The sequence below is a fragment of the Monodelphis domestica genome, chromosome 7 (assembly GCF_027887165.1).
Source record: "Monodelphis domestica isolate mMonDom1 chromosome 7, mMonDom1.pri, whole genome shotgun sequence".
NCBI classification, from domain to species: Eukaryota; Metazoa; Chordata; class Mammalia; order Didelphimorphia; family Didelphidae; genus Monodelphis; species Monodelphis domestica.
In genome coordinates this window covers 60474392-60497190 of record NC_077233.1, presented here as the reverse complement: position 1 = coordinate 60497190, position 22799 = coordinate 60474392, and the positions used below count along the sequence as shown (strand labels likewise).

General features: G+C 37.8%; 1 protein-coding gene across 6 annotated transcripts in view; it reads right to left on the bottom strand.

Moving 5' to 3' along the window:
• The window catches only part of CHCHD6 (coiled-coil-helix-coiled-coil-helix domain containing 6), a 313964-nt gene that overhangs the window by 276548 nt on the left and 14617 nt on the right, over positions 1-22799 (bottom strand). For all 6 annotated transcript variants that reach the window (XM_007500305.3, XM_001377356.5, XM_056804730.1 and 3 more), the window contains exons 2-4: positions 18729-18939; positions 12538-12610; positions 7968-8112 (exon numbers count right to left, since the gene is read on the bottom strand). In XM_007500305.3, coding sequence (XP_007500367.2) covers positions 7968-8112; positions 12538-12610; positions 18729-18939 — 429 coding nt within the window. The remainder of the gene's footprint in view (positions 1-7967; positions 8113-12537; positions 12611-18728; positions 18940-22799) is intronic.

Here is a 22799-nt window from a genome sequence, read left to right as displayed (position 1 = left end):
TCTCAGAGAAACTCTTTTTCTTTTTTTTTGACAGGGATGATAAGAATCCAAAACTATTTTTATATATAAGTCACTGGGCTAAATTTAAAGGAAAAAAGTGCAAAATTATATTTCAAAAAATATATTTAAAAAGCAAATTCACAAAAATGAGATGGGAGGGTAGGGTTATTTGTCTGAAAAAAAGCTGAGAGGCCTAGTGGACTGCAAGCTCAGTAAGAGTCAGTAATGAAAAAAAAGGGATCCATCATGCAATATGATAGCCAACAAAGCTTTGATGCTCTTGAGCTTCAAGAGAGGCACAAGTTCAAGGAATAAGAAGTCAAGTCTCTCTGGACCCAGTCCTGATCAGACTCCCATTCCACCAAAATACCACAATTTAAAAACACTGGTTAGAATGGAACTGCTTGTCAGCTTTTGGGGGGTAGGGGGAGGAAAGGAAGTGGGAAAGAAGAAATCATGAATCATGTAACCATGGGGAAATATTCTAAGTTTAAAAGGGGAGGAAAAAACACTGGTTAGGTAAACTAGAGGGTATTCAGGAGAGCAAATAGAGTGATGAAGGGCCCAGTAATCAAGTAATATGAGAATGAGATAAGGGTATCAAGAAAGCTTAGGCTAGAGAAAAGAAGGCTTGGAGGTACAGGAGAGAGGATATGGCAATAGGGTACCTAGACATAGATCTTTTGTTGTCATATAAGAGGCAGAGTCATGACAGCAGAGTAGCAAGAAGCTGTGCAAGGAACTTTCCTCTACAAACTTAGAGAAATCTATAAAAATACATACCTTAGTGGGGAAGTTCAGAAAAAGTCAGTGAGTCATTTCTTTAGATCAGCTCAGCATAGAGAGACAAACTGGCAGATCTGTGTATACAAGGGACAAGGATAAACAGGAGAAGCGTGCTGTGCAGAGGACTCCAATGCCCAGGAAAAGGCTATGCACAAGGGCCAAGGGAAGTCCCAAACCCATACTGACTTCACAGTAACAGGAGTTTGTTGCCCACCATTCAATCCTGTGTCACAGATTCAGAGTAGACTGAGAAGGGAACCTGCACAGGAGAGAAAGCAGGCTATCCCCTTGTGGGATAGGAAGCCCTGGGAGTAAGAAGGGCATTGAGAAGTCAACAGTAGAAATAGCATAGTTCAGACCTCAACTGCTGAGCAGGATCTCACTTAAAGCACCTGCCTTAGCCTGCAGAGGAAAAACCAGGGAGTGACTCTCAGACCAAAGGGTAGCCTAGAATTCAGCCTCTCTGATTCAACAGAGCTTTATGGCTGGCTGATATGGGCTACATCCAACAGCATTTCTTCTTGCTCAGACCCAAATCCAGGTCAGGAACTTGTAAAGCTCAGAACTAAGGAATGGCAATCAAATTTTTCCCTAAAATAGGCTATTCTGGGAGCCCTGAAACCTTGCTGGTTGCCAGCCTGTTTCTAAGATCTTGAAATACAAAACATTCAATACCCCAAGAAAGAAACAAAATGACCAGTCCAAACCTTCACTTCAGGAGTGTGCCAGAGCCAAGCCCTAACATCAAGTCTGAAGTCAGGAAGTAGTTTGGAAGAAAGAAGAAACCAAAAAAGAACTTTATCATAATGAGTTATTATGGTGGTAGAGATGCTCAAGAAACAGATGTGGAAGAAAATGGCTCTAAAACATCTACAAACATAATTTCTGGAAAAGATGAAGCAAGAATTTTTTAAAAGTTTGATTTTTTTTTATATAAATGAAGTGAGAGTGCTTGAGGAAAAAATGGAAAGGAAATGAAGGCTATGGAAGAAAAAATTGTGAAGGAAATTAACAGCTTGGCAGAAGAGGTACAAAACCTTACCCAAGCAACAAACTCACTGAAAATTAGAATAGAGCAAATGGAAGCCAATAACTCTACAAAGAAAAAAGAATTATCAAAACAAAGTCAAAAGGCTGAAAAAATAAAAGAAAATGTAAGGTCAAATCATAGCAAAAACATTCAAACTGGAAAAAAACTTGAAGAGGAAAAATTTAAGAAAAACTAGACTATTTCAACATCATGTCTAGAAAAGTAGCCAAGACATTATACTTCAAGAAATCTTAAAAGCAAAAACACCATTGATCACTGGAATAGAATGAGTACAAAGCAGTCTGGCAAAACTAGGCAAAGACCAACATATCACACTATATCCCAAGATAAAGTCAAAATGGGTACATGATTTAGACATAAAGGGTGATATCATAAATAAATTACAGAAGCATAGAAAATACACACATGTCAGATCTATGGATGAGGGAAGAGTTTACCAAGTATCAAGGAGTTACAGTCAGGACCACAGAAAATTTAGGAACCACCACTATAATGGAGGAAAGAACTTGGAATATGATATTCCAGAAGACAAAGAATATAGGCTAACAGCCAATAATAATTTACTTAGCAAATTTAGTATAATACTAGAAAGGAGAAAGCAAACTTTTAGTAAAAGACAGGACTTCCAAGCATTCTTGATGAAAAGGGGAGGGGAGAAGGGAGAAGAGAAAAAGTACTTACATAGCACCTACTATATTCCAGACACTGCTCTTAGCCCTTTCCTTAAAAACAAATATCATTTAATTTGATCTTCACAACAACCATGGCAAGTTGGTACTATTATCATCCTTATTTTGTGAGTGAGGAAATTGAAGCAATCAGAAACTAAATGATTTGCCCAGGGACACAGAGCTATTAAGGGTCTGAGGAAGAATTTGAACACAGGTCCAGCATTCTACTCACTGTGTCACTGGTTACCTCCAAAAAGCATTGAAAAAACCAGAGCTTTGGAGAAACTTTGAAGTTCAAACATAGTAGTGAAGAGAAGCTCAAAAAGATAAGCATGAAGTAATAATGATAAAGGACTGAACAAGGATGAACTGTTTACTTTCAAATATGGGGAGTTGATCCATGTGGGCCCTCTGAACCCCAGCAACATAAGAAATAGAAATCTAAAATGTCTTCTTAGAAAAACAAGTGACCTGGAAAATAGATCCAGGAGATATAATTTAAGAATTATTGGACTACCTGAAAACTATGATAAAAAAAAAAAAAGAGCCTAGCCATCAAATTTCAAGAAATTATCAAGGAAAGCTCCCCTGATATTCTTGTACAAAAGGATAAAATAGAAATTGGAAGAATCCACCAATTGCATCCTGAAAGAGATTTTAAAATGAAAACTCCAAAAATATTACAGCCAAATTCCTGAGCTCCCAGCACAAAGAGAAAATATTGTAAGTAGCCAGAAAGAAACAATTCAACTACTGTGGAGTCACAGTCAGGATAACACAAAATTTGGTAGTTTCCTTATTAAAGTATCTGAGAGCTTAGACTGTGATATTTCAGAAGGCAAAGGGGCTAGAGATTACAACCAAAAATCAAGTACCCAGGAAAACAGAGTATAAAACTTTAGGGGGGAAAATCAATATTTAACAAAAAGAGGACTTTTGAGTATTTCTGATAAAAACTTCACAACTGAACAGAAAATGAGAGTCTCAAATTCAAAACCCAAGAGAAGCATAAAAAGGTAAGCAGAAAAGAGAAGGGGGGAAGGGACTTAATTTGATTAAACTATTTGTATTTCTACACAGGAAAGCGATACTTATAATTTAACAACTATATCACTATTAGAGCAGTTAGAAGGTGTATACATAGATGGCAGATGTAAGTAGACTATGATGGGATGATTTCCAAAAAGCAAAATTAAGAGATTAGGAAGATGGTACTGGGAGAAAAGGGAAGGGAAAGGAAGAATAAGCTAAATTATCTCACATGAAGAGATACAAAAGAACAATTTTGGTGGAAGGGAAGATAAGCACTTGAACCATATTCTCATAGGAAATGGCTCAAAGAGGGAATAACATATAAACTCAGTTTGAGTGTAGAATCTATCTTATCCTATCCAGAAATTGTAGGGAAGGTAGATAAGAGGAGCAGAGTAGATAGAAGGAGAAGGGAGGGCAAATTGCAAGAGGTGGTGATCAGAAGCAAAACATTTGTGATGAGGGATAAGGTGAAAAAAGGGAGAGGAGGATAAATAGGAGGACAATAGGATGGAGGAGAACACAGTAATCATATCTGAATGGTATAAACTTACTCATAAAATGAAAACAGATAGCAGAATGGATTTAAAAACACGATGCTACAGCATGTTGTTTATAAAAAATACACATGAAGCAGAAAGATGCACCCAGAGTAAAGGTAAGGGGCTGGAACAGAACCTATTATGCTTCAGCTAAAGTAAGAAATGAGGGGGTGGCAATCATTTTCTCACATAAAGCAAAAGCAAAAATTTATCTAATTAAAATAAATAAGAAAGGACAGTACATCTTGATAAAAAGCACCATTGACAAAGAAGTAGTATCAATACTAAACATATATGCACCAAATGACATGGCATCCAATTTTTTAAAGAAGTTAAATGAGTTATGGGAGGAAATAGATAATAAAACTATGTTGGTTAAGGACCTCAACTTTCCCCTCTCCCAACTAAGTAAATCTAGTCAAAAAAATAAAGATGTTAAGGAGGTGAATAGAATCTTGGAAAAGTTAGACCTCCAGAGATGATAGACCTCTGGAGAAAACTAAATAGGAATAGAAAGGAATATATTTTTCTCTCAGTGTTACATAGCACCTACACAAAAACTGACCATGTATTAGAACATAAAAACTTCACAACTAAATACAAAAAAGCAGAATTACTAAATGCATTATTTTCAGATCATAATGCAATAAAAATTACATTCAATAAAGGGCCATGGGAAGATTAATTAAAAATTAATTAGAAAGTAAATAATTATATGCTAAAAAATGAATAAGTCAAAAAACAAATCATGGAAACAATCACTTCACTAAAGAGAATGAAAACAATGGGGGAAAATACCAAAATTTATAGTATACTGCCAAAACAGTACTATGGAGAAAATTTCTCTCTAAATGCTTACATCAATAAAAAAAAAAAAAGCTGATCAGTGAATTGGGCATAATGCTTTTTAAAAAACTAGAAAAACAAAAAACAAAAAAAAAATCCCCAATTAAACAACAAATTGGAAATCCTGAAAATCAAAGAAGACATTTATAAAATTTAAAATAAGAGAATGATTAAATGAACAAATTAAAGTAGGACCTAGTTTTATGAAAGAAAGAAAAAAAACAATAAAATAAATAATTGGTTGATTTGATTTTTAAAAAGAAAATCAAATTACCAGTATCAAAAATTAAAAGGGAGAATTCACCATTAATGAAAATGAGAGTAAAGCAATTATTAGGTACTCAAAAGGTACAGAATAAGCTTCTGAAAAAAAAAATAATACCCAGTCCTATTAAAAACATTAGAGAATATTGGAAAAAATGGAGTTTTCTTTAAAATAATGAGTAGTTTCTAATAAAACCATCAGCAAGCATTATCTAGTAATGGAGATGAGCTAGAAGTCTTCCTAGTAAGATCAGGAATAAAGTAAAGACTCTCATTATCACCACTTTTATTCAATATTGTACTAGAAATTCTAACTATATAATACCACTACTAGATCTGTATCTCAAAGAGATCCAAAAAAAAGTGGGGGGGGGGGAATCTAATTCTATAAGAATATTTGTTACAGCTCTTTTTATGGTAACAAATAACTGAAAATTGAGGGGTTGTCCATCAGCTGGGGAATGGCTGAACAATTATTGTAACAGAATACTATTATGGCATAAGAAATGATAAGCAGGATGATTCTGGAAAAAACTAGAAAGACATCAACTAATACAAAGTGAAATAAACAGAACCAGAAGTATACTGTACCCAGTAACAGCAATATTTTTTGATGAACAAGTTTAGCACAAACATTACATCTTATATGAAGCCTAAACTGTTGCCATTACTTACTGATGCCTTTGCCCAACCCTAGAAACTATTTCTTATGCACTCTCTCTATATATTTTACATTTACTAGTCTGTGCACAAGTTTCCCCAAAAGAATATAAGCTATTTGACTGCAAAGACTATTATTTTTATTTTTATTCCCAGTAATTGGCATAGTGTCTATCGCTTTGGAGGCAATGCCTATGGAATTTAATACTTCACAAAGTACTTTCCTCACAATTCTGAGAAGTAGGTATTAAAACAGACTCCTGAGCTGCTCCTGGTTGGTCATAACTATGCCAAGGATTATGATCATCTTCACTTTACAGGTAAAGAAACAGTCGGAAAGATGAAGTAATTTGCCTACAATGTGCCTAAAGACCCAGTTTTATCGAGCTCTCTCTCACAGAAAGGCCCACCCCCTGCCCTACAAAGATTTTTTTTTAAACCCTTACCTTCCATCTTAGAATTAATACTGTGTATTGGCTGCAAGGCAGAAGAGTGGTAAGGGCTAGGCAATGGGAGTCAAGTGACTTGCCCAGGGTCACACAGCTGGGAAGTGTCTGAGGCTATATTTGAACCTAGGACCTTCCGTCTCTAGGCCTGGCTCTCAATCCACTGCGCTACCCAGCTGCATCCACTGACCCCACCCCCCACCCCCGCCCTATAAAGATTCAGAGTAACACAAACAAGGCCAAGGGCTTTCATCTAGCCCTACCTTCATTTAGTAACAACTGAGCTCCTTCCTATTCCCCCATACATGAGAGTGTAGAAGTGGAACAGTCTGGCAAACAAGGGCAGAAAGGCTGTTAATTTCCTTTACCCATAATGAATATTTTATGGGAAAGAATGCAATAACAAAACACCTAAAGGCTACAAGTTCTCATCACTTAATTCTCCCATCTGTCCCTCACTTTCTCCCACCTAACCCTCCTGACTTGTCCCACATTCCCTTTAACCCTCAGCAGATGACTCTTTTCAGCCAATTATAAGTTATAGTGGCTGATTCTCATTGGCCTTTTAAGCTAGAAGAGACCTTAGGTGATCATCAAATCTAGGCTCCTAATTTTATTCTAGCAGAGGTTCTTTTGCCTAGGCATCTTCAAATTAGACAGAATCACTGCAGCTACAAGCACCAACAAATCAGGGGCTTCTATCCTGAAGAGTAGAGATCATTTCGTTCTCTGCATTTGTAGACCTAGTGACTCACATAGTACCCAGCACATAGTAGGAGCACAATGAAAGCTTGTTGATTAGCCATTTATAATTCTTTTCTACTCAGCTGATAGAACCACACTTCAGTGGGCCCATCTATTAAAAACACAGTCTCATGGCCCTCAGTCACTTAGTCACATGGCCTCCCATCACTAACAACTGTACAGACTATTCTTCTCAAATCAAACCTGGCCCAGGTTACCTAAAATCACAGAACTGGTGAATGACAGATGTGAAAGGCGCAGGGGAAATCATCTAGTCTAACCTACTCATTTGTATATATGAAGAGTTTTTAAGCAGGAGAGTTTAAATAACTTGTCCATTCTGCTGCCAAGAAGCTCAAGAGCCAGGACTTGAGCCCGTGGCTCATCCTTTGCTCAGTGCTCTTTCCACCACCCTACAGCTGCATCTTAGAACCATGGGCTATCCAAGCTAGGACATAAGACTGAGTAGAGATCATCAAGTCCAATTGCCTCATTTTACAAATGAGGAGACCACGGTACTGCAAGGGAATGGCAAAATGAGAGCTGGATGAAAAGGAATGGCAATTCCAGGCCCAGCTCTGTCACTAACTCATTGCACGAAGATAAAATCATCTCACTTCTCTGGGCATCATATTTCTCACCTGAGATGAGAATTTTGGACCAACTCTGAGATTGCTTGCAATTCTCAAATTCTATGACTGTATGAAGTCCCTGACCCCAAGTCCCATAGCTAGTTAGTGGCAGGACTAGAATTAGTCAGTCTCCTCATCCAGGGCTCCTTCCCTAAGTAGGAGCTGATTACAATAGAGAAATAAGAGAAGACTTAAGAATCTCTTACAGCAAATGAGATTTTTGAGACCAAGATGAGACTTCTCAACTGAAAACAAAAACCCATGGGAGAGAACACTAGAAAAATAGCACTCACCAGCTGTGCTGATCTTTGCTTCTCCTGGTTTGTGCCACTCTTTTCCCGGGGAAGGGATGACTTCAGGTGCTCCCTGGCCACCTCCCTTTCTCTCTTCGCCAGCTGAAGCAGCTCTTCCTGCACCATAGCCTGTTCTTGTTCATATCTGTGCCAAGAAAAAATGGTGGGTAGAGGCAGAGGCAATGACTGGCAAGATTCAGGAAGGGACTCTGCACACTGCTGTGGGCTAGCAAGGTAGGGATGGGATTTGTCTGGCAAGAGAATTCTGCAACATGTAAGAAAGCCTACAGCCTGGAGCAAGGTTCTAAAAGGTAGGAATGATTAAGGCAATGTTTGGCTCCAGACGGCAGTTCTGTTCTATTAGTTAGTTGTCTTGAAACTAAGTTGAAAACACACCCCATCCCATGCTGATACCCCTATCTTCTGGTGTCAGAGACATTAACAATGACATTCAGGGAAGAGGCCCACATGCATACCACATTACATACTTCAGGGAAAAAAGACAATTGTGTACATTACATGAGAGAGTATAAATATGCCAATGCAAGAATCTAAGAGTTTCAATCCTTCATTAGTCAGAGAGCAATACTAAAGCCAGGAAGGCAAAGACTGATGAAACCAATTTTTCCACTTGGCACTATTTCCCTCAGTGTTAGAATACAGGAACTTGAATGTTTCAGATGCCATTAGTACCTTTACTCAAAAGTTTAACTATTCAGATTCAGAATGAATGGAGATTATTCCTATGGGTGATGGATAATGACCAGGGATTAAGGGATACAGTCTCTGGTATATAGAAAAAGTATATCATTTAAAATGAGGGTTAAACCCTTGGATTTAGCTCCTGTAGCATGCTCCTATCCTGGGTCTCGTTAGTCAGTCCCTCTCTCTCTCTCCCTCTTTCTCTCTCTCGTTAGCCAGAAGAAAAATAAGCCTCCAAAACAAAAGGTCAATCAGAAATTTATTGCAATGAGAGTCATCAATGTCATTAGGCTAATAAGGCACCAAGGCCAGGCTTGATTCAACCAGTTATAAAGTACAGTGTAAGGATTTTTGTGTTTGGGCAGTTCAGTCCTGGCTTCTTCCCTTTTGTTCTTCCCCAATTACTCCTACAAGACATTTAGATGTTGTCTCTACCTAACCTTCTATAGAGCACCAGGTCTCTTGAAAAAAATTTTTCAAATCATTATTAGAATGATTACTTAGGTATAAATGTTTGATTCTCACTTTCCCTAATTTTTTTTAGTTCTATAAATATTTTTTTCTAACCCCAAATGAACACTGTCCTCTGGCAAAGACAGACTCCCAGAATAAAAGAAGTGTTGTTGGACCTGGCCAAAGACCTATAGAAAGATTTCCCTCATTAAGAAGAGGAAATGAAGGCTTGGGATACATTTCTGCCTGAGACAAAGCAGAAAGATCTCCAGAAAAAGAGAAGAATAGCTTCCAAAGGAAAAGAAGTGCTATCGACCAACAAGAATGTATTCAGCACCTTTTGCACGGAGAACCCAAAAAGTAAAAGTAAAAGAAAACCTATTCACAGGAAGTTTATATTTTGATAGGGAAGACAAATACATTTATATTATATACAGAATAAATAAAAAGAGAATAAATGCCAATAAATACTGTAATAAAGATGATACTGAGGGTGTCTATTGATCTATACTAGATGACTTATTGGATCAAGATTTTTTCCTACCCTCCTCTCTCAATACCTCCTGCTTTTCCTCCCTCTCCCTCCTGCCTCCCTTCCCCTTCCCCCTTTTAGTCAGTCACCTTCTAAAGTAACTCAAGGTGAACTAAGAGATTTAGAGAAGATACTCTTTTCTCTCTTTTCTCAGGTAAGGAGATTTATTGGGGAAGACAGAGGATAGAGGATGAGGTAAGACGGATGGGGGTTTCCCTAGTCTATACAAGGAGGGTTAGGAGGATACTGGGAAAATGGCAGTTCTGTCACAACTGTGACACAAAGTCTGTCAGGGAGTCACTAGCAGGGACAGTCAGAGAGTTTGGAGGACAATTATTTTTCTTCTTTCTTCTTTTAACCAGCCAGGTAAATATCAGTCAGTCAGCAAAAGCATCAGGGTCTTCACCATCAGCCACAAACAGCTAAAACTTAGTCCAAAAGCTTCTCCCCCTGCTCCAGAAGCCACCAATGGCCTCTCAGCCTAGGTCAGAAGTAAATTCAGCCTAGTTCAGCCTGGCTTGGCTCCAACTGTCTTTCCCAGGAACATTCCAAATGGAATATTACCTTTTGATTGACAGCTCTTCTGTCCTCAGCTTTGTGTTGCATGCTTGCCTTGCAAATTCTCTCTTACACAGTACAAAGTAGCTAATTACACAGTGTCTAGGAGGGGAGAAGAATTCGAAAAGCTTCATGCAGCAAATGATGCTTGAGCTGGGTTCTGAAGGAATAGATAGATTCTATCAAGTAGAGGTAAGAAGAAAATGCCTTTAAAGCACAGTGGGGGAGGGGTGGAGGTGGGGGGACAAAACAGAAAATAAATCGCTGTGTCATGTGTGAGGAACAGTGCTAAGGCCAGTTTTCCTGGACCACACAGTATGAGAAGGGAGAGTAATATACAATGAGGTTGGAAAAAATCATCTGGGCAAATTTGAGAAGGGCTTGGAAATCTAAACAAGTGGGTTTATATTTTGTCCTAGAGAGAACTGGAAGCCATTGGAGACTACTGAGTAGGGGAATGACAAGAGAGATCTGCACTTAAGAAAAATCACTTTGATAATTACGTGGAAGATGACCTGCAGTGGATAGACAATAGGGAAAGCTGTAATAATCTAGACAAGAGGTGATTAAGGTGGTAGCTATGTGAGTACAGAGAAGGTGTCCAATATGAGAGAGGTTGTGGAGGTATAAACTAAAAAATTTGGCAACTGGTAGATATATGGGATGAATAAAAATGAAGAATTAAGGATAAAACTGGGATTATAAATCTGAGAAAACTGGAAGAGTGATGGTTCCTTCAACAGAAAGATCAATGAAAGTGTGGTGGTTTTTAGGAAAAATGTGAAAAACTGAATGGATATATAGATCTGAGAATCATTTCCATAGAGCTGCTAATTAAACTCATGAAAGTTGATGAGGTCGCCAAGAGAGTATATCAAGAAGACTCATTACAAAACTTTTGAGGAACATTCAGAATTAGGGGGCATAATATGGATGATGAGCCACCAAAGGACACTGAGAAGGAGTGATCAGATAGATAGGTAGAAAAAGAACCAAGGGAGAACAGTATTGTGAAATCCCAGAAAGGATAGAGTATCCAGGAGGAGAAGTTGGTAAACAGTATCAAATATAAGTCAAGCAGGATGATAAAATTAAAAAGGTAACTAAGAAATTATTTTTAGCTTTGGAGAAAGCAGTTTCAGTTGAATGATAACATCCAAAGCCAGTTTGCAAAGGAATAAGGAATGAATGAGAGGAAAAGAAGTGGAAGCAAAGAGCATAGACAGCTGGACCATAGACAGAAGAAAAGAGCAATGGGATGGTAGCTTGAGAGAACAGTAGGCTCTAGTGAAGGATTTTTCTAAGAATGGTAGAGACTCGGGTATGTTTGAAAGCAGTAAGTAAGAATGGAATTGCAAGAGAAAAGCTGAAGATTAGTGACTGAGAGGATAACTGAGAGAGAGCATTCTGTCAGAAAACTCAGAAGTTAGGAATAAGAGCATATGCCAAGAAATCACCTTTGGAGAAGGCTCACCCACCTCTTTGCCAGAGACTTGAGAAAGAGAGCAAGTGAGCAATGACCGTAAAGGATTTTGAGATGAAGAGAAGGGAAGAAGAGTGAGTTTATGTTAAATGACCTCAATTTTTTTTTCTGTAAAACAAAAGGTAAAGAACTTAGCTGATAGTATGGGAATACAAAGAAGTAAATGCAGGATGAATGAGAAGAGGTTTGGAATACTTTGTAAGAGAAGTACATCAATTGGGGGAAAATAGCCAATAGTGGTGGTACGTGTCCGTAATCCCCAGGGAGGCTATACCAGTGGCACTCTAGAGATTGGGATTTTTCAGCTGCAATAGCACTAAAGCTGACTGAGTATCTACATTACATCTAGCACAAAGATGGCGAGTCCTTGGAAGCTGGAGGCTACTAGGATGCCAAAGAAGGAGCTAATTTGCCTAGGTTGGAAATGCAGCAGGTCAAAGCTTCTGTGCAATGAGAGAGAGCCCATGAATGGCCGGCCACTGCATCCCCAGCCTGGAAGAGGTAAGGAGACCATGTCTCAAAATAATAATAATAATAATGATGATGATGATGATATTAATAAACTTAGAGAAGAATGAAAGAATTGCCTTGCTATAGTAAGGGCGCAGTTGGATAATGAATTTTTAACTTAGTCAGTATCTGTGCTTATCTTCCTTCAACTCTATTTGGTAGCACATGAGTAAGAATAGAAGAGGCAGACGGTAGAAGTAATTCAAGGCAAGGGTACTACAAGGGATGAACTCCAACAAGATAAGAAGAAAGGAATTAAAAAACTGACTTCTGTGGGTGGCCCCCCCACTCCTTAGAGAACTTAGTTGAGGACAAGAGTTTACATGTCTTACCTCCTGTACAGATCCTCTTCTGCTTCAGAGGGCTGCCTGCTACTCTGGCTCTCAGCTTTGGGTGGTTTAGGGTCTATAAGAGTTAGAACACAAAGGGTCAATTATCAAAAAGAAGGCAAACCAATAAAAGATACACAGAGGTACACTAACAATCTTGGGAAGCTCTTGGAAAAGGATTACATCCCCAAAACCACCTCCCTCTCATTCTCCTACTCACTGACTTCCCTTCTTCTATGCTGTGGTTTACCAACAAGAACAAATAATTTCTGTAACCAGAAATCCCAAAATCATTCTAATATCCTCAACCTGCTATGAAATCTGAATCTTTTACTGACCAAATCCCAAGGACCTCAGGAGCATAAGAATATCAAACTAGATCATTCCTTTGATTTACCTAACCATGTATCTATTTCTGACCAGACACCAATTGATGGGTTATGAAAAGGCTGATCTACCAGGATGGCAACTTCGAAGGTTGAAGCTATACTATAAACATTCTAGTTTACTTAAAATGGCCCATTACTGATTTATTATCATGACTTTATTTAGACCCTTCTTGATCCTACTTAAATTTCAGTCTGCTCCATTTCTTTTTTTTTTCATGGTTGAAAAGAAGTTGGTACTTTATTTATTTACTTATTTGTTGTTTTTTTTTATTTTTATTAGGTCATTTCCAAACATTATTCATTGGAAACAAAGATAATTTTCTTTTCTTCCCTCTCCACCATCCCACCACCTCTCCCATAGCCGGCGCATGATTCCACTGAGTATCACATGTGTTCTTGATTCAAACCCATTTCCATGTTGTTGGTATTTGCATTAGAGTGTTCATTTAAAGTCTCTCCTCAATCATATCCCCTCAACCTCTGTAGTCAAGCAGTTGCTTTTCATCGGTGTTTTTACACTCACAGTTTATCTTCTGCTTGTGGATAGTGTTTTTTAGATCCCTGCAGATTGTTCAGGGACATTGCATTGTCCCTAATGGAGAAGTCCATCACCTTCGATTGTACCACAATGTATCAGTCTCTGTGTACAATGTTCTCCTGGTTCTGCTCCTTTTGCTCTGCATCACTTCCTGGAGATTGTTCCAGTCTCCATGGAATTCCTCCACTTTATTATTCCTTTGAGCACAATAGTATTCCATCACCAACATATACCACAGTTTGTTCAGCCATTCCCCAATTGAAGGGCATCCCCTCGTTTTACAATTTTTGGCCACCACAAAGAGTGCAGCTATGAATATTTTTGTACAAGTCTTTTTGTCCATTATCTCTTTGGGGTACAAACCCAGCAGTGCTTTGGCTGGATCAAAGGGCAGACAGTCTTTTATCACCCTTTGGGCATAGTTCCAAATTGCCCTCCAGAATGGTTGGATCAATTCACAACTCCACCAGCAATGCATTAATATCCCAATTTTGCCACATCCCCTCCAGCATTCATTACTTTCCATAGCTGTCATGTTAGCCAATCTGCTAGGTGTGAGGTGATACCTCAGAGTTGTTTTGATTTGCATCTCTCTGATTATAAGAGATTTAGAACACTTTTTCATGTGCTTATTAATAGTTTTGATTTCTTTATCTGAAAACTGCTTATCCATGTCCCTTGCCCATTTATCAATTGGAGAATGGCTTGATTTTTTGTACAATTGATTTAGCTCTTTGTAAATTTGAGTAATTAAACCTTTGTCAGAGGTTTTTATGAAGATTGTTTCCCAATTTGTTGCTACCCTTCTGATTTTAGTTACATTGGTTTTGTTTGTACAAAAACTTTTTAATTTGATGTAGTCAAAATTATTTATTTTACATTTTGTGACTCTTTCTAAGTCTTTCTTGGTTTTAAAATCTTTCCCTTCCCAAAGGTCTGACATGTATACTATTCTGTGTTCACCTAATCTACTTATAGTTTCCTTCTTTATGTTCAAGTCATTCACCCATTCTGAATTTATCTTGGTGTAGGGTGTGAGGTGTTGATCCAAACCTAATCTCTCCCACACTGTCTTCCAATTTTCCCCGCAGTTTTTATCAAATAATGGATTTTTGTCCCAAAAGCTTGGGTCTTTGGGTTTGTCATAAACTGTCTTGCTGAGATCATTTACGCCAAGTCTATTCCACTGATCCTCCTTTCTGTCTCTTAGCCAGTACCAAATTGTTTTGATAACCACTGCTTTATAGTATAGTTTGAGATCTGGGACTGCAAGTCCTCCTTCCTTTGCATTTTTTTTCATTTTTTTCATGATATTCCTGGATATCTTTGATCTAGTCTTCTCCATTTCTTAAAGGAAGTGAGTTTCATAAATTTACTCTTGCCTTTGTAAAATATAGTATTGTCTTTTATTTCTCTATTTCTCATTTTAAGAGGTAGCCTCTCAAGAGTTCTGAGATTGAATAAATAAATCCATGTTTATCCAGAAAAGGCAACTGCCACAACATAAGAAAAACACTAAAGTTGCAATTAAGATGACCTGGATTTGAAACTGGCTCTGATACATTTACAAACTTTGTGACAATGACTTATTGATTTCAAGAGACCTTCATTTCCCCATCTATAAAATGGGTATAACAATACTTATACTATGTAATTCACAGGATTATTGAAGAGTGTAAAATTTAAATTAATATCAATAACTCCAAGTATTAATTTTAAAATTTTTATTAATAATTACTTGAAGTAGAAAAAATTTTTTAAAAGAAATAGAAGTAAAAAACCTAATTATCTATAAAATAAGACTGTGTGAGTAAATTCTCCTGCTTGGCTCAAAGCCAGCTTCAGCAGCCATGATCAAGGGAAAGAGAGAGCTTGAGGCAAGGTCCCATGAAAACTTTATCTTACATATGCAGTGTTCACACTCAGTATGAGCACCCAAATGGGATGCTGGGTAAGAGAGTCCTAGGGAGCAAATTCTATCCACCCAAGAGGAAAAGAGTAATATTAGTTATTAGTATGTTCACCTTCATCATCCCTCTCAAAGGCTCCTCTTGACCTCATAAATTTTACACATTTTTCCTTCTTAGGCTCATGACTTCCCAAACTGAAGTCCTAGTTGGGTTTTTTTTTCAGTCTGCCTTTATAGGGCAATCCCTCCACCTACTTGACCACATTAATTGCCCTCCACTGAACATCCTTCAGTTCCACCAGGGTTTTCTTGACACTCAACAACTAGAACAGCATGAATTATTCCAAAGACATAAGTATGATGGTTTTCTGTAAGGATAAGATAGCATTTGACTCTGTTCCTTATCTTAAGCAATAATGAATTTGGCAACTTGATTATTCCATCCTCCATTTCCTTCCAAAATTAACCATCCTCTAACATGCATCCTCAAATCAACTTTCACAGCCTATAAACTAGGTTGCCATGCTCTTAACTGAGAGAAAGAGAAACCTTAATAGAATCTCTATAGCAATATTGCTAGGTATCCAATTTCATATGAAAAAACCATAGTAGCTTTTAATTTGGCAGAAATGGTTTTCATTTCTATTCATAAAATGAAAGATTAACTGATAAAGGAAACATCAAAATTGCTTTAACTTTGAAATCAATACATTAAATTCTTTAGTCAATTTCAAAATATAAATTTATATACAGCAGTTTCCTTCATGAATTCTATTAGGAAACTGTGAGTAAAATCCACACCCATTCAATAAAAGCAAAATATTTTATTACAACTAAAATTGAATAAATAATAACAAAATAAACAAATCATTATTCTGCCAAGGGAACAAAATCTTCCCTATTCCTACTCTGGCAATTGTCTTTTTTTTTTGTCCCAAATTTACCTTTTTCAAATGTGAAGGGGGTAACTACTAAGTCATTTCAGATCTCTATGGGAGATGCCATCATATAGTGGAAGAAGTACCAAGTTAGGAAACATAGTTTGAATCTTGGCTCTGATACTAGCTGCATGAAGATGGGCAACTCACTAATCTTAACTGAGGCCTAATTTTCTCATCTATGTAATGGATAAAATAAGATTTGCATTACTTACTTCATAAGGTTATTGCAAAAAAAAAAACACTTTGTAAAACAGAGATATATAAATGTGAATTATTATGATGATTGCCTAGTATATACTCTACAGGGTAGTTGTGAAGCACAAATAATATGTCAACTATTATTATGCTCCCAGGGATTATTTCTTAAGTATCTCTGTATTTCCCACAAAGTCTAGACTAGCCCATTATACACAGTAGTCACTAATAACTGTTTATTTGGTTCTCCCTAGGTCTCTGGGTACCACAGTTCCATGATTTAGCATAGTCTCTAAGCAAACTTCCCAAAACACTAGGGGAGATACGAAGATGTACCAAAGACAATTCCTGGTCTCAAAGAGCATGATATCAAGCAGGAAAAATAAGACATGTGCAAAGACAATTACAGTACAAGGCAGCATGTAGCATGTACTCTATTATAGTTGTAGTAGGGCTAGAGTAATGACTGACTTATTTCTGGTAATCATTCAGTGAGCAAGGGGCTTCCCTTCTGAGGTGGGGCTGCTCTATTGTCAAAACAAACAACAGTAGGAGAAAGCTAGGTGGCTCAGTAGACTAAGAGCCAGGCCTAGAGACAGGAGGTCCTGGGTTCAATTCTGACCTCAGACAAATTGTAACTGTATGTAACTGGATAAGTCATTTAACCATCATTGTCTAGGAATTACCACTCTTCTCTCTTGGAACCAGTACACAGTATTGATTCTAAGACAGAAGGTAAGGGTTAAAAAAAAAACAAAAAAAACTTTTGGATATACCTGGCTTGAAATAAAAGCTGAATTTCTATAAATTGGGTTTCTCAATTCTAGCTCTGCTACATATTAGCTGTGTGGCTTTGTTGATAAGTCATTTGACCTCTTGGGACCTCAGTAAAATGAGGAATAGATGCTTTCCTTTGGTCTTATCTCATTGTTCTTATTAAAAGTCAACACTTGGAGAAATCTTGTGTAACTAACTATATTTTAGAGAGAATATGGTAAGAGACCATTTAGCTACAAAGTTCTAATTAAGATCAACTAAAGTCCAAGGAAACAAGGAATACTGAATGAAACTGAAATATAATGCAGTATATAGTGAAAAAAATACTGAATAATCAAAAGATAAAGGTTCTAGTCCTAGTCAACATTTCTCACTCTGGATCTCAGGAGGGATTGGACTAAATGATCTTCAAGGTCTCTTTCACTCCTAATATTTTGCTATTTTCTGAGTATCTGCCAGTGGCAGTAAAATAAAAGGAAAAAAACCTATCCATGGAAGCCTGGGAAAGAACTATGACTTCATGGTAGACTTTGAACACTAGGAACTACGGAATGCTGCAAGGCAGAGACTATGATGCCACTGACTACAATGCAAGCCTGTCAAAAATAATATTAAAATTCATCCCATTCTAGTAATAGCCTTATAACGACTAACTGTACTGGGAACGCCCCCATGCAGAGACCCCAAACACTTAGAGACAAGTATCTGTCTTCAGTTATGGAAATAATGTTATCTACTTTTTAAAGAAAGAATTTGAGACAGAATAAGGGAAGGGAGTTTGACTAAAATCATATAGAGGCACATTAACACAAAAAATTCTCTATACTTCACCAAGAAGCAGGGTTCCCCCATACAATTAAGGTTTAAAAAAATCCCATCCTCTGTAGTGACAAATATTAAAGAAAACCTATGAACTCATAAATTACTGTGTTACTCTCATTCAGATCCTCTAAAAAGGGGGTTTTCCTTATTTTCTCTAAATATCTCAAAGGTATCAGTGGAGTACTCCAGCTGTCTACTTATCATACCCCTCTCTTGCCATATAAGCAACCCATATTATCTATTATGCATTTTGTTAACACTATTTAGTCCTACTCTTCTTTGGAGTTCCTCATTGGTCATATCCCATAGCCTGTTCAAATCCATTATATGCCTCTCCATTGCCCTCTGTGTGATTACTCATTTCTAGTTATCTGAAGGAAGTGACATTCCATGTCTTGTAGCCATAAAACAATATCAGTAAAATTGTTGTACTGAAAAGTCTAGCCTTTACATTCTAGAGATGCTTAAGGTCAGAAAAAGAACTCTGCAAAGTGATAAAGAAGGAGTACCCAAAAAGCTGAGGACACAAACCATCCAAATTTTGTTTGTTACTGATGCACAATTCCTCAGTAATCACTCTTTTTTTCCCCATTTCTCTAGGATTTCCCAGTAATCTACCTTACCTGTCCTAGGACGCTTTGACTTGCCTTCAGAAGAGCCAAATGCAAAAGATGAAGCATGAGACAATGAAGGAGGAGGTGATGAAGCATGAGCTGGTGAAGCAGCAGGTGGTGAAGTAGATGTCGAAGTGGGAGGTGGTGATGCAGGAGATGGTTGCTGCACCCTTGATGATGCAGAGGAGTCCTTCATGCGGTTAACTACATCTTCAGAGAGCTACCAGGGGAAAAGCAAGGGGAGGGGGGACAGGAGAAAGGGAACAGTTAAGGAACAGTTACCACAAAGACCTTACCTCCCCCAAATGGAATACAGGCAACACTCTTTTTCATAACCATTGGCATAACGGTTATCAGGAACATAGCTCACAAGTTCTTGGGAAAAACTGTAGATCAAAAATCAATTTCAGTTGAAAATAATTTATTAGGTGCTCATTCTATCATGCCTTCTAAAAAACCCATGATGGTTAAACTCTGCTTCATGTGAGTCTCTTCAGCTCACATTTTTTTCTATCTTCTGGCACTTAGAGAAGCCTTGGAAAGTCACAGCTCTTTGGAGCCCATCTCCCAGCTCTAAGTGCCCCTTATTTCATGCCCTGACACCTCAAGGCTAGGACAAAAAGGAGGTATACTCTTTGATTCTCCCTCCACTTCTAGAATGTCCCTTTTACCTCCAACATCCCTTTACTACCAATACTCAGCAACCTCTCCTTGGTGATTCACTCATCCAAATCTTAACACCTGGTCCAGATCTTTATTTATCTAGATCTTCTTTCCCAAGAAGTTCAACACCTGGCTCAAAATTGTGCTATCTACCTTAACTCCTGTTCATCAATATGCTCAATTCTCATGACCTATATCTTTATTTCAAGAAAATATTGTAACAAGATAAATTGTAGAGGTAACACTGACAGCACTTGGCAACTGAATATGAGGGGTGAGTGTGGGAGAAAGTTGATAATTACTCCTGAGAACAGAATCTGTGTGATTGAAAAGGTTGAGTCTAAGATGAAGATACCAAAAGGCTGTTGGTGATATGGCATTACAGTTCAGAAGAGAGGTCAGGGTTGAATACATATATCTGGGAGCTGTCTGCAATGAGGTAATAAGTCCATTGGAGCTAATGAGATCAACAAAACAGTAGAGAGAAGTAGGCCCATAGGAGAGTCTTAGAGCGCCTCCACTCACAGGGAAGAATCAAGAATGGTTATTTAACAAACTGAGAATGAGAGGCCAAAGAGCTTGAAAGACTAACAAGGAAAAAGGTATCAGACAAGAAGTTCAAAAGCACAACTAAAGGAACAAAGGCAGATGGAAGGAATGATACAAAGAGTGTGGATAAGGACAAAAAGCAAAAGGACTAATCATTTCAACTGTCTATTGTCTCCTACTGAATTCTTGCTTCTTTTATTTTCAAGTTTACTGAGAGATAGAACATGTGAAAGTTAAATGAATTCAATATAAATTTAAGAAGATTAGAGCATTAACAATTATCAATCAACAAGCATCTAAGGAGTCCTACAGCCCACTGCCCACATACCTAACTTTTGAACTAGCCTGAATATAATCAAGAAATCCAATGAGAAACTACAGTAAGTGGCTTTTTCCACTCCAGAAATGCACAAAAGAGTCAGTCAAGTTCCTTCCATTCCTCCTCTCCCAAGTAAAGCCAACCCTAGGAGAGCCTTCCAGCAGAGAAAGAAGCAGACAAGCAGAATACTTTTGAAAATAGCACCAAAAAATTTGTTAAATACTTTTTCTTTTAAAGTAAGCAATATAAAATAAAAATTCCATTTCATAAAGAACCAGCTTTCTATGTTCTGAATATAAAAATCCTTTCTTTTTGGTGTTTAAGTTTAGAATAAAAAACAAATCCACAAGTATTTATTAAGTGCTGTGCCAGGCTAGCAGTCTATGTCTCTGAGGAACTTATATTTGAATAGAACTTCTATTCTATAAGTATTTAAATAATACATACTAAATAAATGCAAGGTAGTACACTGGTAGTTGTAAGAATCTATAAAGAATTTCTGCCAAAGGCAGTGCTTGAGCTGAGTTTTGAAGGAAACTAGAACATCCAAGAGATGGAGGTGAGGAAGGAATGAAGAAGGCATGGGGAGCAGTCAATGCAAAAGAATGGCAACAGGATAGATTGTCATATGCAGAACAAGTAGGCCAGTGTGGTTAGATTGCAGAGAGCAAAAAGAGGAGAAATGTGTAAGAAGACTAGAAAGGTAGGAAGGGGCCAGGCAATGAAGAGCTTTAAATGGCAAATAGAGAAATTTATATTTGAACCCTAGAGGAACTAGAGGAAAGAAGGAAATTTTAAAAAGACTTCCTAGAGGAGGCCTCAATTAAAGCCTAAAGGAAGCTAAGGATCCTAAGAGGTAGAGATAAGGTAGGGATGTACTTGGGCATGGAGTCCATCTGTGTAAAAGAAAGAAGGTAAGAGATGGAACTTTATGTTTGGGGAAGAGCTAATAGACTATTCAAACTAGAAAGTAGAATACTGGAAAAATTTTAGTAAAAAATAAGTATGGAAAGAACTCAGGGATTGAATAACTCTTCCTCCTCTAAAAGAACTGAATGCTTCTGAACAAAGTTAAAAAAGATGTAGGCATCTACTACAAATGTATATTGCCTAACCTCCTACTTTTCCTGAGGAAAAACATCTCTGTATTATCTCTACCCTCTTCTTTCCTTCAGTCTTTGAGGAAGGAAGAAGTGATCCTTTTCCTTACTAAGGCCAACCTCCATCTACTTTTGGATACCTCTAATTATTAGGAAGTTAATTCCCGAAACTGAGCCTACATTTACCTCTTTGCAGCATATACCCATTGCTTCAGAACATCCCCACTGGAGCCAAACAGAACACATCCAATTCCTTCTTCAGACAGTCCTTTTAACACTTAAAGACAGTTTTCATGGTCTCACTCTGCTCCCCCCACACCTCCTGTTCTCTAGTTCCTTCAAGCAATACTCACATAACCTGTACTCAAGGTTCTTGACTTCCTGACCATATCTCTACCATTCTCAAAAAGCTTCAGCAGTTCCCTATTACCTCCAAGATAAAAGACAACATTTGAAGTCCTCCAGTGTGACTCTTACCTATGTTTCCAGTTTATTTCATATTCATCCCCTTCACACAGTCTACCAAGTAGCCTACCAATTGTTTCCCAGGTCTGACATTCCATTTCCCATGTCTGTACTTACACAAAAGAATTCACTTACCCCTGGTATGTACTATCCCATTCTCTTGGCACCTCAGAACTCCTCGTTTCTCTTAGACTCAGCTCAAGTGCTATATCCTATATGAAGTCTTTCCTAATTACCTGCAGTTGTTAACATTCTCTCTTTCCTCAAGTGCCTTAGATCTATGTATCTGTTTATATCCTGTATTCTCTAAATGAAATGTAATCTCTAGAAGAATAAGAACTCCCATGTTTTGTCCTTATATCACTAGCACCTAAAAACTGCTGTGCAAATAGTAAGAACTCAATACCACTTGTTCAACTGAATCTTACTGAGTCTGAGTTTGGCCACTCATTGTGTACTCCTGGGCACCCTGTTCAAGGAGGATCTAAAAGGCAACACTGATGGGACTTTGCTAGGAGTACACAATGAAGTGAGGCCCATGAATGCTGCCAAGATGAGTCATATGTCACAGAGAGGAAGCCCAGGTCACAAAAAGGCACAAAAAATTATCAGTGGCCCTGGGAATCTGCTGCTCTCTTCTCTTGCAAAAGCTGTCTCTTCAGCCCCAGTCCACTCTCCCTCTACCTCCCTCTAAACTGGATGCTAATGGCACTAGAAATCATAAATCTTTGCCTATCATGAATCTACTGAACTATACTGCCTAGTAAATAAAGGGTTAAGTAAAACATTGGCAGATTCCCTGTTGGCAACAAGAGAAATTTGCAATATTTTTAATGTTGCTGCAAAATAGAGCAAGTAATATTTTTAATCAACAAATATACATACATACACTGTAGTCGTGTGAGACTAAACACCATCTGGGGAATGGCATTCACACCAACAGAACCAGAGTGGAGGTCTGCAAATCTAGATTCAAACCTTGAA